Source organism: Salvelinus namaycush, chromosome 2 (genome assembly GCF_016432855.1).
Source record: "Salvelinus namaycush isolate Seneca chromosome 2, SaNama_1.0, whole genome shotgun sequence".
Taxonomy (NCBI): Eukaryota; Metazoa; Chordata; class Actinopteri; order Salmoniformes; family Salmonidae; genus Salvelinus; species Salvelinus namaycush.
The window spans coordinates 72,292,923-72,310,226 of record NC_052308.1 but is presented as its reverse complement, the minus strand read 5'-3'; the positions used below and the strand labels follow the sequence as shown (position 1 = coordinate 72,310,226).

General features: G+C 47.7%; 3 protein-coding genes across 3 annotated transcripts; all 3 read right to left on the bottom strand.

Annotated features, from left to right (window-relative positions):
* Positions 1 to 7,200: 7,200 nt before the first annotated feature.
* LOC120017881 (histone H2A) lies at positions 7,201 to 7,605 on the bottom strand. Its single transcript, XM_038960839.1, has one exon. The coding sequence runs from the start codon at positions 7,603 to 7,605 to the stop codon at positions 7,219 to 7,221; it is 387 nt and encodes a 128-aa protein (XP_038816767.1). The 3' UTR covers positions 7,201 to 7,218.
* A 594-nt stretch (positions 7,606 to 8,199) lies between these two features.
* LOC120017851 (histone H1-like) lies at positions 8,200 to 8,889 on the bottom strand. The gene has a single exon (XM_038960817.1). It carries the CDS (start codon positions 8,859 to 8,861, stop codon positions 8,238 to 8,240), a length of 624 nt encoding a protein of 207 aa, XP_038816745.1. The 5' UTR covers positions 8,862 to 8,889; the 3' UTR covers positions 8,200 to 8,237.
* A 1,106-nt stretch (positions 8,890 to 9,995) lies between these two features.
* Positions 9,996 to 10,549, bottom strand: LOC120017900 (histone H2B). Its single transcript, XM_038960860.1, has one exon. It carries the CDS (start codon positions 10,546 to 10,548, stop codon positions 10,174 to 10,176), a length of 375 nt encoding a protein of 124 aa, XP_038816788.1. The 5' UTR covers position 10,549; the 3' UTR covers positions 9,996 to 10,173.
* Between the last annotated feature and the right edge of the window lie 6,755 nt (positions 10,550 to 17,304).

Genomic DNA, 17,304 nt, shown 5'->3' with positions numbered 1-17,304 from the left:
GAAGCTCCACACCGTGCAGGGGGCTGGCCTTAAACGCGACATGAGAACCATGTAGACTCAAGCCACCCAGCTCGACTTCTCCCGGCTGGCCAAATGCTCTTTCACTTGTGTTTTCTGGTCGCCAATATCGGTCCAAAAGTCACCGACGGAGCCGTGTTTTTGGCCCAAAAGCGAACGGCCAGCAGCAGACTTGTCTCCGTTCAGAATAAAGTCATGGGCTGCAGAAGCCCCGTGCATTTTGTTGCGACTCGCTCAAAACCTCACCGTTCGATGTCGGCTGGAGCTGCGCGCACTGCTTTTCCTGTGCTATTTGTCTCCTAAATGGCCTAAAAGTGATCCCGATTGCGAGCACCATTGATTGTGTAATGAGCCGAGATGTCTGGCAAGGGAATCAGATGGTTTGGCGTCCCTGTGTGGTCCTTGGTGTTTTAAAGGAGAGCTCTTTTGGGACCTTAAAACATGCACTTGTGAGGCCTGGCCAGACTAGTGTTGTACTCCAACTTTCAACTTGTATTCGTCATGTGTCCAGGACGCACACGATATACCTGCTTACTTGCCCTGTGTGTGTGTGATGTTGTATTAGTGCTTTTGTTGGATTTGGAGCCTCCTATTTGGACACAGTGTGTGTTTTGTCCTGTGTCTTTTTTTTGCCGATGGTAGGCAGATAGGTAGTCTCTCTCTTTCTCTCTCTCTCTGTCTGTCTACTAATCAATGTATCAATCCGCGGACATGCTCGGGCCCTTGTGTTCAACAGCAGGTTAGACTCTGTCCCTTGTTCCCTTCAACTGCTTGCATTTCCCTATTATCAACAGTGCAGATACTTCACATGTAGAGTACAACTACAAATAACACAGGGCCTGTTACCACACCCTATAGGCTAGGAGTTTCACTTGGACCGCAGTGACATCGGTAGTAAGTCAGGGGAGTAAGTGTGTAGTAAGTGTGAGGGGAACGGCACCTCCGTACCTTCAGGCTCTGATCAGGCCCTACACCCAAACAAGGGCACTGCGTTCATCCACCTCTGGCCTGCTCGCCTCCCTACCTCTGAGGAAGTACAGTTCCCGCTCAGCCCAGTCAAAACTGTTCGCTGCTCTGGCACCCCAATGGTGGAACAAACTCCCTCACGACGCCAGGTCAGCGGAGTCAATCACCACCTTCCGGAGACACCTGAAACCCCACCTCTTTAAGGAATACCTAGGATAGGATAAAGTAATCCTCCTAACCCCACCCCTCCCCCTTAAAAGAGTTAGATGCACTATTGTAAAGTGGTTGTTCCACTGGATTTCATAAGGTGAATGCACCAATTTGTAAGTCGCTCTGGATAAGAGCGTCTGCTAAATGACTTAAATGTAAATGTAAATGTAAGTCGCCTGCAGCGTAACTGACGGGGACATCAAGGGGAAATGGAAGGGACACACACACACACACACCGAGGAAAAGTCCTACCGACATACAATCTATTGTAATTACCCATTCAATCCAAATCTATTTGCCACATACACATGTTTAGCTCTTGTTATTGCGGGTGTAGGGAAATGCTTGTGTTAGTAGCTCCAACAGCCCAGTCATGTCTAACAAGTAAGATCTAACCATGTCCCAGGATTCCACACAATACACCCAAATCTAACAAAAGGGATGGAATGACAATACATCAATATCTGGACCAGCAATGTCACACCGGCATAGACTAACATACCTAACGATAGAATACTGTATATCCGTATGACACGAGCTCCGCATGATGAAAGTGACTGGTGTTCCATTAATCAAGTGCCCAGTGATTTCTAACATAAACACACACCTCACCACGTTGCAAGACAGGAAGTGAAGACATGATTCAGGCGAGATGCAATGTTGACACCCTATGCTTCATTTAGGAGCTCAAAGGAATAGGTCAACACATATAGATAGGGAGGCATTGACCAGAAGTCATGTTGCCAACACTGCCTTTCAATTCATTCAGTCTGCTCATCATTCAAGCCACATAGAGAGGGATCTTTGCACCACCTGCTGGATCAGAAGTGCTACTGACAATGGCACACAGAGAGAGCATTTATCCCTCAACCTGATGCAATTTGCACAAGTATGTGGTCCAAAAAAACACTAACTACATCAGATCATCAAATAGGCAGAGGTTCCAAAAGTTTCAAACACATGTTCATGTAGAGCACCTCCAAATATAGATTGGAAGAAATTAAATAGAACATGTTCTCCTAGGTCACGTGAGCATTGCATTGTGGAAAACAATGACTTTAGAAGAGCGTGTCTTGAAATGTGAAGCGTGTATTTGTAGATCAATCACAGAATAGGTTTGGTGAAAAAGTAACTGTACGTCACTATGACTTCATTTGACTGCTCTTAAATCATATTCACTTGCACATGTTCTGCTGCTTTGTCTCCTGCAGATTTGGAACACAACGTCATGTGGATGTATGTTTATCAACTGTCAAATGAGGGTAAGTTACATAGTACCGCTTTATTAAAAACGGATTGCTACTTTTCTCTCTAGCCTAGTGCACTCTTTATCTGTAAGCAGCTGCAAAAAAAGGTCCACATGCCATTATATCATATAGCCTATAGGACAACTTTTTCTCCAGGACTACATCTTACACCAATGCACCCCGACAAAGGTTTTGTTGCAGTGACCAGGGAAAAAACGTGGCCGGAATCAACTGGATGATTCTGTGACCAATTACAGGAGGGGGTCTGTTGGATGAGGGGTGTACTGAACTGTGCCTATAGCATGTCACACATCCCTCCAACGGGAAATTGGCCTTGGCAAATGGCCAGAGGCGCTGTCCTTTCCAGCACCACGGAGCTCCGCTATTACCTGTGTCGTGAGTGAAGATGCAGCAGAGGCGCGCTGTCTGTCCATTCAAACGTGCTGAATACAGCAACGCATGCGCAGAGATTTCCTGTCTGCTTCCTGATTTGGCCAAAGGTTTGCCTCCACTTTTAGCCTGTGCCATGCGTCTGGCTATAGTACATTATCCATTTGCATTCAACGGGTTATGTCGTTTTACCACCTCTTTTGACCTACGTTCTTTGTATTCGCCGGGTGCTTTATAGGCCCATCACTTTAGCTGTGTGATTTCTGCATTTAACTGGCAGCCTGTATTTAGGGCCTTTACTGTGTCTCATCATTTGGTGAAGCTGTCAAGGGGTTTCGATTCCTGAGCAAATCTTCTTTCGCCTAGGTGATTTAGCTACACTGTAAAAAAAAAAAAAAAAGGATGTGGCAGCCTAGTAGATAGTGGCAGGCCAACAAACACAAAAACCAACTAACAAATACACTCATTCAAGTATGGTCTACATCGGTGCACTCAAAAGAACACACGAAGTCTAAATCTCACTTCAGAAGTCGACTTCTAATCAATGCATAGGATCATCGAATATTATGCACTTCTGAGGCATTTACTTCCTTATCAAGTCTATGCAGCAATGCAGCGCTGGTGATTGCAATTCTGTAATTGGTCAACTAATAATAGGACTAATCATTGCAGCTGCTTGTGTCCTGTTTCGTAACAGCTGTTTTGCAAGCCCTTGATGATTACATCTTTTCATTCCTGCTGTCCCGATAGCTTTTCTCTCAATTAAAAAAAGGAGGAACAATGGGTATGTAATAGGATTAGTCAGAGATATCATTTTTGCCTCAATACCTTAGTCAGTCGCATGAGTTATGGAGTGCACATGTTTTTGATTTTTTGGAATGGGGATTTTCACTAAGTCATTGACACACTCTTGCATGTTACATTCCAACAGCTATTGGATTCGAAAAAGCACCACGCGTACCACTTGGGGACCCGAGGACCGAGTTTGGGAAACGCTGACCTGAAGATCAAATACCACTACGATGTGCTCAAAGTTGGCAGTAGCCGCGTTTAACCACTAGATGGCCTCCGTGCTCCACTGTAAAGTTTTCCCCTCTGCACGAGTCTCTCAGCAGCACTGCAATACGGGACTTTCAAAGTCTGCTGGCATGCTATGTTTTTGTTAGCTACGTAGTGACCATTTTTGCGACTCTTTGCCCTATGATATTACTATCACTCATTACTGCAAGTGTATTTTCCCCTCCTTTGTAAAAACCTTTCACTCTTCTACTCTAGGCATGCATACATACATACATACATACATACATGTGGTCACATCACTCTCTCTTTAGCAGATCATATCGCAGCTACAATTACGCAAAGGCAAACGTGCAATACGTCGCTTTTCTTTCGATGTCACCTTTATTTAACTAGTCACGTCAGTTAAGAACCAACTCTTATTTGCAATCACGGCCGGTTGTGATACAGCCTGGAATCGAACCACGGTCTGTAGTGACTCGAGAGCAGGGAACGCGACGTGTTAGTCAACAACATACATGGTGGGAAATGGAACAAGTGTGCCTTTTTGACGGAAATATGGAGGTGGCTCTTAAAAGAGCCTTTGGGGGATTTTGGAGATCAGGTCATCGTTTAAGCGCATGTCTTGAAATGTGAAGCGTGTATTTGTAGATGAATCACAGAATAGGTTAGGTGAAAAAGTAACTGTACGTCACTATGACTTCATTTGACTGCTCTTAAATCAGATTCACTTGCACATTTTCTGCTGCTTTGTCTCCTGCAGATATGGAACACAACGTCATGTGAATGTATGTTTCTCAAGTGTCAAATGAGGGTAAGTTACATAGTACCGCTTTATTAAAAACAGATTGCTACTTTTCTCTCTAGCCTAGTGCACTTTTTTTGCAGCAAAAGGTCCACATGCCATTATATCATATAGCCTATAGGACAACTTTTTCTCCGGGACTACATCTTACACCAATGCACCCCGAGAAAGGTTTTGTTGCAGTGACCAGGGAAAGTGTATGGGGAAAATACGTCGCCGATTCTGTCACCAATGTTGGATGAGGGCTGTACTGAACTGTGCCTATAGCATGTCACAAATCACTCCAACGGGAAATAGGCCTGGGCAAATGTCCTTTTCACGACCACGGAGCTCCGCTATTACCTGTCTCGTGAGTGCTGAATACAGCAACGCATGCGCAGAGATGTCCTGTCTGCTTCCTGTTTTGGCCAAAGGTTCGCCTCCACTTTTTTGCCTGTGCCATGCGTCTGACTATAGTAGAGTATCCCTTTGGATTGATGCCTTTGCATTCAACGGGTTATGTCGTTTTCACACCTCTTTTGACCAGCGTTCTTTGTATTCGCCGGGTGCTTTATAGGCCCATCACTTTAGCTGTGTGATTTCGGCATTTAACTGGCAGCCTGTATTTAGGGCCTTTACTGGGTCTTATCATTTGTTTCGATTCCTGAGCAAATCTTCTTGCGCGTAGGTGATTTAGCTACACTGTAAAAAAGGATGTGTCAGCCCAACAACCACAAAAACCAAATAACAAATAGACTCATTCAAGTATGCGCTACGTCGGTGCACTCAACATTGACATACATTCGAAACAAAGAAATCTCACTTCAGAAGTCGACTTCTAATCTATGCATATGATCATCGAATATTATGCACTTCTGAGGCATTTACTTCCTTATCAAGTCTATGCAGCAATGCAGCGCTGGTGATTGCAATTCTGTAATTGGTCAACTAATAATAGGACTAATCATTGCAGCTGTTTTGCAAGCCCTTGATGATTACATCTTCTCATTCCTGCTGTCCCGATAGCTTTTCTCTCAAGAAAGGAGGAACAATGGGTATGCAATAGGATTAGTCAGAGATGTCATTTTTGGGGCAATACCTTAGTCAGTCGCATGAGTTATGGGGTGCACATGTTTTTGATTTTTTGGAATGGGGATTTTCACTAAGTCATTGACACACTCTTGCATTATATATTGGATTCGAAAAAGCACCACGCGTACCACTTGGGGACCCGAGGACCGAGTTTGGGAAACGCTGGCCTGAAGATCAAATACCACTACGATGTGCTCATAAAGTTGGCACTAGCCGCGTTCAACCACTAGATGGCCTCCGTGCTCCACGGTAAAGTTTTCCCCTCTGCACGAGTCTCTCAGCAGCACTGCAATACGGGACTTTCATCAAAGTCTGGTGGCATGCTTTGTTTTTCGTAGCTACGTAGTGACCAATTTTGCCACTCTTTGCCCTATGTCATTACTGCTAGTGTATTTTCCCCTCCTTTGCAAAACCTTTTGACTCTAGACATACATCACGCTCTCTTTAGCAGATCATATCGCAGCTGCAATACGTCGCTTTTCTTTCGAACCAGCGCTTATTTGCAATCACGGCCGGTTGTGATACAGCCTGGAATCGAACCACATACATGGTGGGAAATGGAACAATTGTGCCTTTTTGACGGAAATATGGAGGTGGCTCTTAAAAGAGCCTTTGGGGGATTTTGGAGATCAGGTCATCGTTTAAGCGCGCTCTCCGCGAATACGACGGGCCAGCTGGATGTCCTTGGGCATGATGGTCACCCTCTTGGCGTGGATGGCGCACAGGTTGGTGTCCTCGAACAGGCCGACCAGGTAAGCCTCGCTAGCCTCCTGCAGGGCCATCACGGCGGAACTCTGGAAGCGCAGGTCGGTCTTGAAGTCCTGGGCAATTTCTCTCACCAGGCGCTGGAAGGGCAGTTTGCGGATCAGCAGCTCAGTGGACTTCTGGTAACGACGGATCTCTCGCAGAGCCACGGTGCCGGGCCTGTAACGGTGAGGCTTCTTCACGCCGCCGGTGGCCGGGGCGCTCTTGCGCGCAGCCTTGGTGGCGAGCTGCTTCCTGGGTGCTTTACCACCGGTGGATTTGCGAGCGGTTTGCTTGGTTCTGGCCATGGCGCTAGCTAGATTCCTTCTTTCACAGTCGGAGTATAGCCTCCAAATGCCTATGTGAAGTTTATAAAGCCGGCAGCGGCGTCTGCTGATTGGACACCATCTACGCACCACTCTGATTGGCCCGTTGCGGAGGCCTCCTCCGGCGCCCATTGGACGGGTGGCTGGGCCTCTCCCTGCCGCCCCAAAATGCAACCCCCACCCTCGCGCGCTTGGCTCTTTTGTTAGGGCCGACACTTTACGCGCATTAATATAATAGTCACCGTGCAAACTTAGAGCCGCCTAGTAGGTGTTATTGTTCATTCAACGCCTCATGTGGGCACTTGATACGGTGCCGTGTATGTGGCATATCAAAGGACACTTTGCGCTTTTGCTGAGCTAGGTGGTTGGCTCTTAAAAGAGCCTTTGGGGGTTGAGTAGTCAAGTGGCAGCCGCAGTAGCGATTTTACTTGGCTTTGACGGCCTTCTCAGTCTTCTTGGGGAGCAGCACTGCCTGGATGTTGGGTAGCACACCACCCTGAGCGATGGTCACGCCGCCAAGCAGTTTGTTCAGCTCCTCGTCGTTACGCACGGCCAGCTGCAGGTGACGGGGGATGATACGGGTCTTCTTGTTGTCACGGGCAGCGTTGCCGGCCAACTCCAGGATCTCAGCAGTCAGGTACTCGAGCACTGCGGCCAGGTACACTGGTGCGCCAGCGCCCACACGCTCGGCGTAGTTGCCTTTGCGCAGCAGCCTGTGCACACGGCCCACGGGGAACTGGAGTCCGGCACGGGATGAACGTGTCTTTGCCTTCGCCCTGGCCTTGCCTCCGGTTTTGCCTCTTCCGCTCATATTGCTAGCTGTAGGATGTCACAGAAAGTCTGAATGAGCCGCTGGCCACCTCGAGAGCCTCATTTATACCTCGCCACAAGAGGCACCGATTGGCCACCGGGCCGGTGTGGCCTTATCCAATTGGAGTGAGGGACAGACAGACAGTCAGCCCTAAGCCCGCCCTCACCCACCCGCAGGCAGCTGAGTGAGAAGGGCTAGGCTACTCTGTTTCCCTCCGAATTTGTGACAAATCAAATCAGTCAAATCATCCAAATGGGAAACACTTACGCTATAGTATTAACATGGGTCGCATGATGATTAACACATCACAGCAGCCTGCCTCCTCTCCAATTTGAATTATGAATGGCAATTCTAAAACTTCACAACATTGGCTGGTGCTGCACTCTTGAGTGACAATTGTACGCCTTTTTGCCACTCGGTTATTATTATTATTGTTATTATATGCCTCTCCCTAGCTCTCTCTCCGGGCCGCACACACCCAGAGTGGGAATATGTGGTGCGTCATTTCATTTCTTTTGCACGACAGGTAGAACATGGAATGACATGCGCTTTTATGGAAAGAGGTGGGTGGCTCTTAAAAGAGCCTTTTGTGGTAACAACATGTGTCGAGTCGAACACCGTTTGGAATAGGTTTACTTCTTCTTGGGGGCTGCCTTCCTGCCCTTGGCTGCTTTGGGCTTGGCTGCTTTGGGCTTCGCTGCCTTGGTAGCCTTTTTGGGGCTCTTGGCCGCCTTCTTGGCCGCTGCGGCGGGCTTCTTCACTTTCTTTGGGCTCTTGGCGACCTTTTTGGGTGTAGCGGGCTTCTTGGCCTTCTTGGGGGACTTCTTTGCGGCGACGGCCTTCTTGGCTGCTACCTTCTTGGGCTTCTTCGCCGCGGCGGGCTTCTTGGCGGCCACCTGCTTTGCTTTGGGGGCTGCGGCTTTCTTGGCGGGCTTCTTTGCCTCGACGGCTTTCTTGTTGAGCTTGAAGGAGCCGGAGGCACCTGTGCCCTTGGTCTGGACCAGGGTCCCCTTGGTGACGAGGCTCTTGACGGCGATCTTGACGCGGGAGTTGTTCTTCTCCACGTCGTAGCCACCTGCAGCCAGACTCTTCTTGAGCGCGGCCAGGGACACGCCGCTCCTCTCCTTGGAGGCGGACACCGCCTTGACGATGAGCTCGCCTACGCTGGGTCCCGCTTTTTTGGCCTTGGCCGCTGCCTTCTTCTTGGGTGCCTTGGCCGGCGCGGCGGCGGCGGGTGCTGGTGCGACTTCTGCCATGGTCCGGTAAACACACACACTTACTGCTGAACACTACGGTAGTCTGTGAGGAGGAGTACTTTGCTGTAGACGCTGCTCTGCGCTATTGAAGCTCCACACCGTGCAGGGGGCTGGCCTTAAACGCGACATGAGAACCATGTAGACTCAAGCCACCCAGCTCGACTTCTCCCGGCTGGCCAAATGCTCTTTCACTTGTGTTTTCTGGTCGCCAATATCGGTCCAAAAGTCACCGACGGAGCCGTGTTTTTGGCCCAAAAGCGAACGGCCTAGCGAGCAGACTTGTCTCCGTTCAGAATAAAGTCATGTGGGCTGCAGAAGCCCCGTGCATTTTGTTGCGACTCGCTCAAAACCTCACCGTTCGACTGTCGGCTGGAGCTGCGCGCACTGCTTTTCCTGTGCTATTTGTCTCCTAAATGGCCTAAAAGTGCATCCGATTGCGAGCACCATTGATTGTGTAATGAGCCGAGATGTCTGGCAAGGGAATCAGATGGTTTGGCGTCCCCTGATGTGGTCCTTGGTGTTTTAAAGGAGAGCTCTTTTGGGGACCTTAAAACACATGCACTTGTGAGGCCTGGCCGAGACTAGTGTTGTACTCCAACTTTCAACTTGTATTCGTCATGTGTCCAGGACGCACACGATATACACTGCTTACTTGCCCTGTGTGTGTGTGTGATGTTGTATTAGTGCTTTTGTTGGATTTGGAGCCTCCTATTTGGACACAGTGTGTGTTTCCTGTGTCTTTTTTTTGCCGATAGGTAGGCAGATAGGTAGTCTCTCTCTCTCTCTCTCGACTCCGCAGCGTGACTCGACTGGTGCCGGTCTTTGTGTCTGTGGGTCTTGGTGTCTGGCAGGCCGGCCGGCGCTATGGAGGCTGGCGCCCCATGTGGGCCTGATATAGGCCTAGAGAGTAGAGTGTGTGTCTCTCTCTCTCTCTCTCTGTAGCTAGTGCATACATGCATGTGAGCCAGTGAGTGAGTGAGTGGAACAAGGGCCGTATAGATCAATATTTTGTAGAGTGTCCCCACCCCACTCTAGTCCTTGGAGCACTAGTGGAATCCCCCCCACTCCCTGTGTTCCACTGGCATGTGCACAATCATCATCTTTTCATTCTAGTTCCATTTCTAATAAATCTTTTCTTGCATAGACTTATTCCACAATAACTACTTTCCCCTACCCTGTTAGGCATGTTCTCCAGACACACATCACACAGCCTAGCTCCACATTCATTAGTGATGGATTTGCTTTTTTCACTGACGGGGTGGGTGGCTCTTAAAAGAGCCTTTGGGTTAGTACAGCACTCCAAATGGGCTGTTTACTTGGAGCTGGTGTATTTGGTCACGGCCTTGGTGCCCTCGGACACCGCGTGCTTGGCCAGCTCTCCGGGGAGCAGCAGGCGCACCGCGGTCTGGATCTCCCTGGAGGTGATGGTGGAACGCTTGTTGTAGTGGGCCAGGCGAGAGGACTCTCCGGCGATACGCTCGAAGATGTCGTTCACGAACGAGTTCATGATTCCCATGGCCTTGGAGGAGATGCCGGTGTCGGGGTGGACCTGCTTCAGCACTTTGTACACGTAAATTGCGTAGCTCTCCTTCCTCGACTTTCGGCGCTTCTTGCCGCCTTTCCCTGCGGTCTTGGTGACGGCTTTCTTGGAGCCCTTCTTGGGCGCGGACTTTGCTGGCTCGGGCATGATGCTGATGCTTCGAATGAGGGGCTGGACTGCGCTTTCCCCTCTTATGAAGAGGAAGCTAAGCAAATTCAGCGGCCGTGGACACACCCCTGCTTTCTCATAGGCGCCCCTGCTTTCATTTGCCCAGTGGAGCCGAGCGCGCATAATAGCCTTCCACTCAGAGGCTGCCTTGCCTAAACAAAGACCTGTGCGCCCTACCTCCCCCAATTCCATAGCCTATGTTTTTTTTACTGGTGGGGAAAATGTGTGTTTCAAAAGGGGGGGGGGGGGAAATGCATATCCTACAACCTTTGCACCCCCTTTTTGGACTTAGTAGGGCTTTCCCAGCCACTGTCGGCTTTAGGTTCTGAATCTGTCCATCTGCCCCTGAACAGGCAGTTAACCCACTGTTCCTATGCCGTCATTTAAAATAAGATTATGTTCTTAACTGACTTCCCTAGTTAAATAAAGGTCAAATAAATTAAAGGTTGGGTGCCGTCGAAATACGACTGTTTCTACACTGAACATAAGAGTCCTGTCATCAACACTCCCTGTCCACTCGAGAGTGGCTCATGGTTTCCTATAACTATGGAATTGGGCCTTTTCAAGCGGATGTGGGTGGCTCTTAAAAGAGCCTTTTGGGTTCAAGTCGGGATGTAGACGTTCAGAAGACAGTGTGTTTAACCGCCGAAACCGTACAGGGTGCGTCCCTGGCGTTTCAGAGCGTAGACCACGTCCATGGCGGTTACGGTCTTCCTCTTGGCGTGCTCGGTGTAGGTGACGGCGTCACGGATCACGTTCTCCAGGAACACCTTCAGGACACCGCGGGTCTCCTCGTAGATCAGGCCGGAGATACGCTTCACGCCGCCACGGCGAGCCAGACGGCGGATAGCGGGCTTGGTGATTCCCTGGATGTTATCGCGGAGAACCTTGCGATGACGCTTGGCGCCTCCCTTTCCGAGTCCCTTGCCGCCTTTGCCTCTTCCAGACATGATGTGTTCGCTAGTGGAGTTCAAGTGAATAAGTGACGTCCGCGGTACGTGGTGTGCTGTTATTATCTGCAGTTGGTGGACCTGATTGAAGCCAGTGGCACAGAAAGCGCGCGCTTTTGCCTGGCCTCTGTTGCAAAGGGATCGGCGCTCGTTCTAGGGAACGAGGGAGGAGCGATAGGGGTTCTGCCAAGAAGAAATGAAAGCAAGTCAAACTGGGTAATCGACTAGTACTCTATGTTCCACAGTAGTTGAATCAGCTGTGCCTCTCCAGGGCTACAACAAAAATGCCTACTCTACCCATGGAGTAGGAAAGCACTGATTTAGTAGGATTCAACCCACTGCAGTCCCCCCCCAATAGAGACAGGCCTAAAGAAGTCGAATAGAGGTCCCAGTTAGAAAGGACAAACGAAGGTGACTCTTCCACACACGTAATAACAAGTACTAACACACCAAACCTTCATGCCATAATTGAGACACCGTCAAATCCAAACGGGGAACGTATAGACCACGGGGAAACAAATGCACATGGAATGCCATAAAGCCAAAGGGGCTCATAGTGTCACCTCATCAGTCATTTTGCTATTGAAGGCCATGTAATATAACATCAATCTTCTTTTTTTTTCTTCCCTACACAGGATCCGGCCTGACGGTCAGGGAGCCAAGAGGACCCGAGGTGCCGATGGGAAGGGTGGTGATACCTCTGTAAGGTGAAACGGCAGTAAAACATTCCTCAGACACCCACCCAAAACACACACACACACACACAATGAAGGGATAGTTTTCCTATTCATACAGAGGTGTGCAAATATTGTATTGTACTTGTGTTCACAAACCAATAACAAAGCGTGTTCTTATGGAATGAGTGGATCAGTTATAGGCCAGATAGCACTATGGCCGCCAGATGGCCTCAGATGTAGCGTCAAATGAACGCCGCAAAAGGAGGGCCCGTCTCAACAGGTCATTTCAAAAGGACACGTACTGGCAATTGATCAATCGGTGCCGTTTATTCACATCTCAAATGTCAATAGCTTTCATCTTACTACTTATTGTTGCCGTAATTGTCTCTTACTTGTACTTACTGGCTGCCGGGCCTCGGTTTAGTACATCGAGGAACAGAGGTTGCCTTTTAGGAGAAGGACTGACAAGCTTTCAAATAGGTGGGATACAGCTAGTGTCACAAAGTCACTTTGTCATAGCAGGTTAGGAGAAACAGGGTCAGTTATTTTTTATTTTTTTAAAGCTTTATTTAACCAGGAAGGCCTCGTAGATATTATAATCTCTTTTTCAAGAGCGTCCTGGCCAAGTTAGGCAGCACCGAGTCATTACAAAAATTACAGACAGACAACATGAAAAACTACAAGTCATCTAGTAAAAACCATTGAATTCACAAGAGTATAACAAAATCAAAAACAGCAGGTCAGGGAATCAGCCTCAAAATCCTTCATCGGTGATTGAAAAACACCAATCGGGACAAGTTCTTCCAGTTTCAAATGATTTTGTAAGCTGTTCCGAGACGATGGCGCAGAGTACATAAAAGACCTTATACCAAATTCGGTTCAGACATTTGGAACAGTTAGCAGGATAAAGTCCAGCCAACGAAGAGAGTGCCCAACAAATTTCTGAACAATACAAAGGTAGTAAAGCCAAAATGACTTTGTCAATAAAAGTATAACAGAAGGCCAGCCAACCCTGGTATACAAAGTGCAGTGGGGCGTAAGGGTTTTTGCAGTTTAAAATACATGTCAAAGTGCCATGGTAAAGACTGTCAATTGATCTCAAACACTGAGCGGAAGCATTCGTATATCAAATATCCCCATAGTCTAGTAAAGGCATAAATGTAGCTTAGAAGAAGGGTTAGGCTTACCCTAAATGTCACTTCCCGTCGTACTTGTACTCCGTGTACGCACGACCGACTTACAAGTCATCGCACAGAGAGCACACGCACTGTCTGGAAGACCGCACCGGACTGAATTGGAATCCCTCAAACGGCACACTAACTGCATTCCGCTTTATGATGTCACAGTCAGGCCCTCGGAACACTGGTCCTCAACATTCTCAAACACCTTGGATACCGAAGCCAAACATTCTCCATTCACTCACATTCACAATTCAACCAGGGAGAAGGCTGCCAGGAATTGGATGCTGAAAAAAGCTCACCTACAGAGCAACATCATAGGACTGGGAGTGAACCGTACTCTGTCCGCGGACATGCTCGGGCCCTTGTGTTCAACAGCAGGTTAGACTGTCCCTTGTTCCCTTCAACTGCTTGCATTTCCCTATTATCAACAGTGCAGATACTTCACATGTAGAGTACAACTACAAATAACACAGGGCCTGTTACCACACCCTATAGGCTAGGAGTTTCACTTGGACCGCAGTGACATCGGTAGTAAGTCAGGGGAGTAAGTGTGTAGTAAGTGTGAGGGGAACGGCACCTCCGTACCTTCAGGCTCTGATCAGGCCCTACACCCAAACAAGGGCACTGCGTTCATCCACCTCTGGCCTGCTCGCCTCCCTACCTCTGAGGAAGTACAGTTCCCGCTCAGCCCAGTCAAAACTGTTCGCTGCTCTGGCACCCCAATGGTGGAACAAACTCCCTCACGACGCCAGGTCAGCGGAGTCAATCACCACCTTCCGGAGACACCTGAAACCCCACCTCTTTAAGGAATACCTAGGATAGGATAAAGTAATCCTCCTAACCCCACCCCTCCCCCTTAAAAGAGTTAGATGCACTATTGTAAAGTGGTTGTTCCACTGGATTTCATAAGGTGAATGCACCAATTTGTAAGTCGCTCTGGATAAGAGCGTCTGCTAAATGACTTAAATGTAAATGTAAATGTAAGTCGGCCGCAGCGTAACTGACGGGGACATCAAGGGGAAATGGAAGGGGGACACACACTGAGGAAAACTCCTACCGACATACAATCTATTGTAATTACCCATTCGATCCAAATCTATTTGCCACATACACATGTTTAGCTCGTGTTATTGCGGGTGTACGGAAATGCTTGTGTTACTAGCTCCAACAGCACAGTCACGTCAAACAAGTAAGATCTAACCATGTCCCAGGATTCCACACAATACACCCAAATCTAAGAAAAGGGATGGAATGACAATACATCAACATCTGGACGAGCAATGTCACACCGGCATAGACTAACATACCTAACGATAGAATACTGTATATCCGTATGACACGAGCTCCGCATGATGCAAGTGACTGGTGTTCCATTGATCAAGTGCCCAGTGATTTGTAACACAAACACACACCTCACCACGTTGCAAGACAGGAAGTGAAGACATGATTCAGGCGAGATGCAATGTTGACACCCTATGCTTCATTTAGGAGCTCAAAGGAATAGGTCAACACATATAGATAGGGAGGCATTGACCAGAAGTCATGTTGCCAACACTGCCTTTCAATTCATTCAGTCTGCTCATCATTCAAGCCACATAGAGAAGGATCTTTGCACCACCTGCTGGATCAGAAGTGCTACTGACAATGGCACACAGAAAGAGCATTTATCCCTCAACCTGATGTAATTTGCACAAGTATGTGGTCCAAATAACCACTAACTACAACAGATCATCAAATAGGCAGAGGTTCTAAAAGTTTCAAACACATGTTCATGTAGAGTACCTCCAAATATAGATTGGAAGATATTAAATAGAACATGTTCTCCTAGGTCACGTGAGCATTGCATTGTGGAAAACAATGACTTTAGAAGAGCGTGTCTTGAAATGTGAAGCGTGTATTTGGAGATCAATCACAGAATAGGTTAGGTGAAAAAGTAACCGTACGTCACTATGACTTCATTTGACTGCTCTTAAATCATATTCACTTGCACATTTTCTGCTGCTTTGTCTCCTGCAGATTTGGAACACAACGTCATGTGGATGTATGTTTCTCAACTGTCAAAGGAGGGTAAGTTACATAGTACCGCTTTATTAAAAAACAGATTGCTACTTTTCTCTCTAGCCTAGTGCACTCTTTATCTGTAGGCAGCTGCAAAAAAAAGGTCCACGTGCCATTATATCATATAGCCTATAGGTCAACTTTTTCTCCAGGACTACGTCTTACACCAATGCACCCCGACAAAGGTTTTGTTGCAGTGACCAGGGAAAGAACGTGGCCGGAATCAACTGGATGATTCTGTGACCAATTACAGGAGGGGGTCTGTTGGATGAGGGGTGTACTGAACTGTGCCTATAGCATGTCACACATCCCTCCAACGGGAAATTGGCCTTGGCAAATGGCCAGAGGCGCTGTCCTTTCCAGCACCACGGAGCTCCGCTATTACCTGTGTGGTGAGTGAAGATGCAGCAGAGGCGCGCTGTCTGTCCATTCAAACGTGTTGAATACAGCAACGCATGCGCAGAGATTTCCTGTTTGCTTTCTGATTTTGCCCAAAGGTTCGCCTCCACTTTTAGCCTGTGCCATTCGTCTGACTATAGTACATTATCCCTTTGCATTCAACGGGTTATGTCGTTTTACCACCTCTTTTGATCTACGTTATTTGTATTCGCCGGGTGCTTTATAGGCCCATCACTTTAGCTGTGTGAATTCTGCATTTAACTGGCAGCCTGTATTTAGGGCCTTTACTGGGTCTTATCATTTGGTGAAGCTGTCAAGGGGTTTCGATTCCTGAGCAAATCTTCTTTCGCCTAGGTGATTTAGCTACACTGTAAAAAAAGGATGTGGCAGCCTAGTAGATAGTGGCAGCCCAACAAACACAAAAACCAACTAACAAATACAGTCATTCAAGTACGGTCTACATCGGTGCACTCAAAAGAACACACGAAGACTAAATCTCACTTCAGAAGTCGACTTCTAATCTATGCATATGATCATCGAATATTATGCACTTCTGAGGCATTTACTTCCTTATCAAGTCTATGCAGCAATGCAGCGCTGGTGATTGCAATTCTGTAATTGGTCAACTAATAATAGGACTAATCATTGCAGCTGCTTGTGTCCTGTTTCGTAACAGCTGTTTTGCAAGCCCTTGATGATTACATCTTTTCATTCCTGCTGTCCCGATAGCTTTTCTCTCAATTAACAAAGGAGGAACAATGGGTACGTAATAGGATTAGTCAGAGATATCATTTTTTGCCTCAATACCTTGGTCAGTCGCATGAGTTATGGGGTGCACATGTTTTCGATTTTTTTGAAATGGGGATTTTCACTAAGTCATTGACACACTCTAGCATGTTACATTCCAACAGCTATTGGATTCGAAAAAGTACCACTTGGGGACCCGAGGACCGAGTTTGGGAAACGCTGGCCTGAAGATCAAATACCACTACGATGTGCTCACAAGTTGGCAGTAGCCGCGTTTAACCACTAGATGGCCTCCGTGCTCCACGGTAAAGTTTTCCCCTCTGCACGAGTCTCAGCAGCACTGCAATATGGGACTTTCAAAGTCTGCTGGCATGCTATGTTGTTCTTAGCTACGTAGTGACCATTTTTGCGACTCTTTGCCCTATGACATTACTATCACTCATTACTGCAGGTGTATTTTCCCCTCCTTTGTAAAAACCTTTCACTCTTCTACTCTAGGCATACATACATACATGTGGTCACATCACTCTCTCTTTAGCAGATCATATCGCAGCTACAATTACGCAAAGGCAAACGTGCAATACGTCGCTTTTCTTTCGATGTCACCTTTATTTAACTAGTCACGTCAGTTAAGAACCAACTCTTATTTGCAATCACGGCCGGTTGTGATACAGCCTGGAATCGAACCACGGTCTGTAGTGACTCGAGAGCAGGGAACGCGAC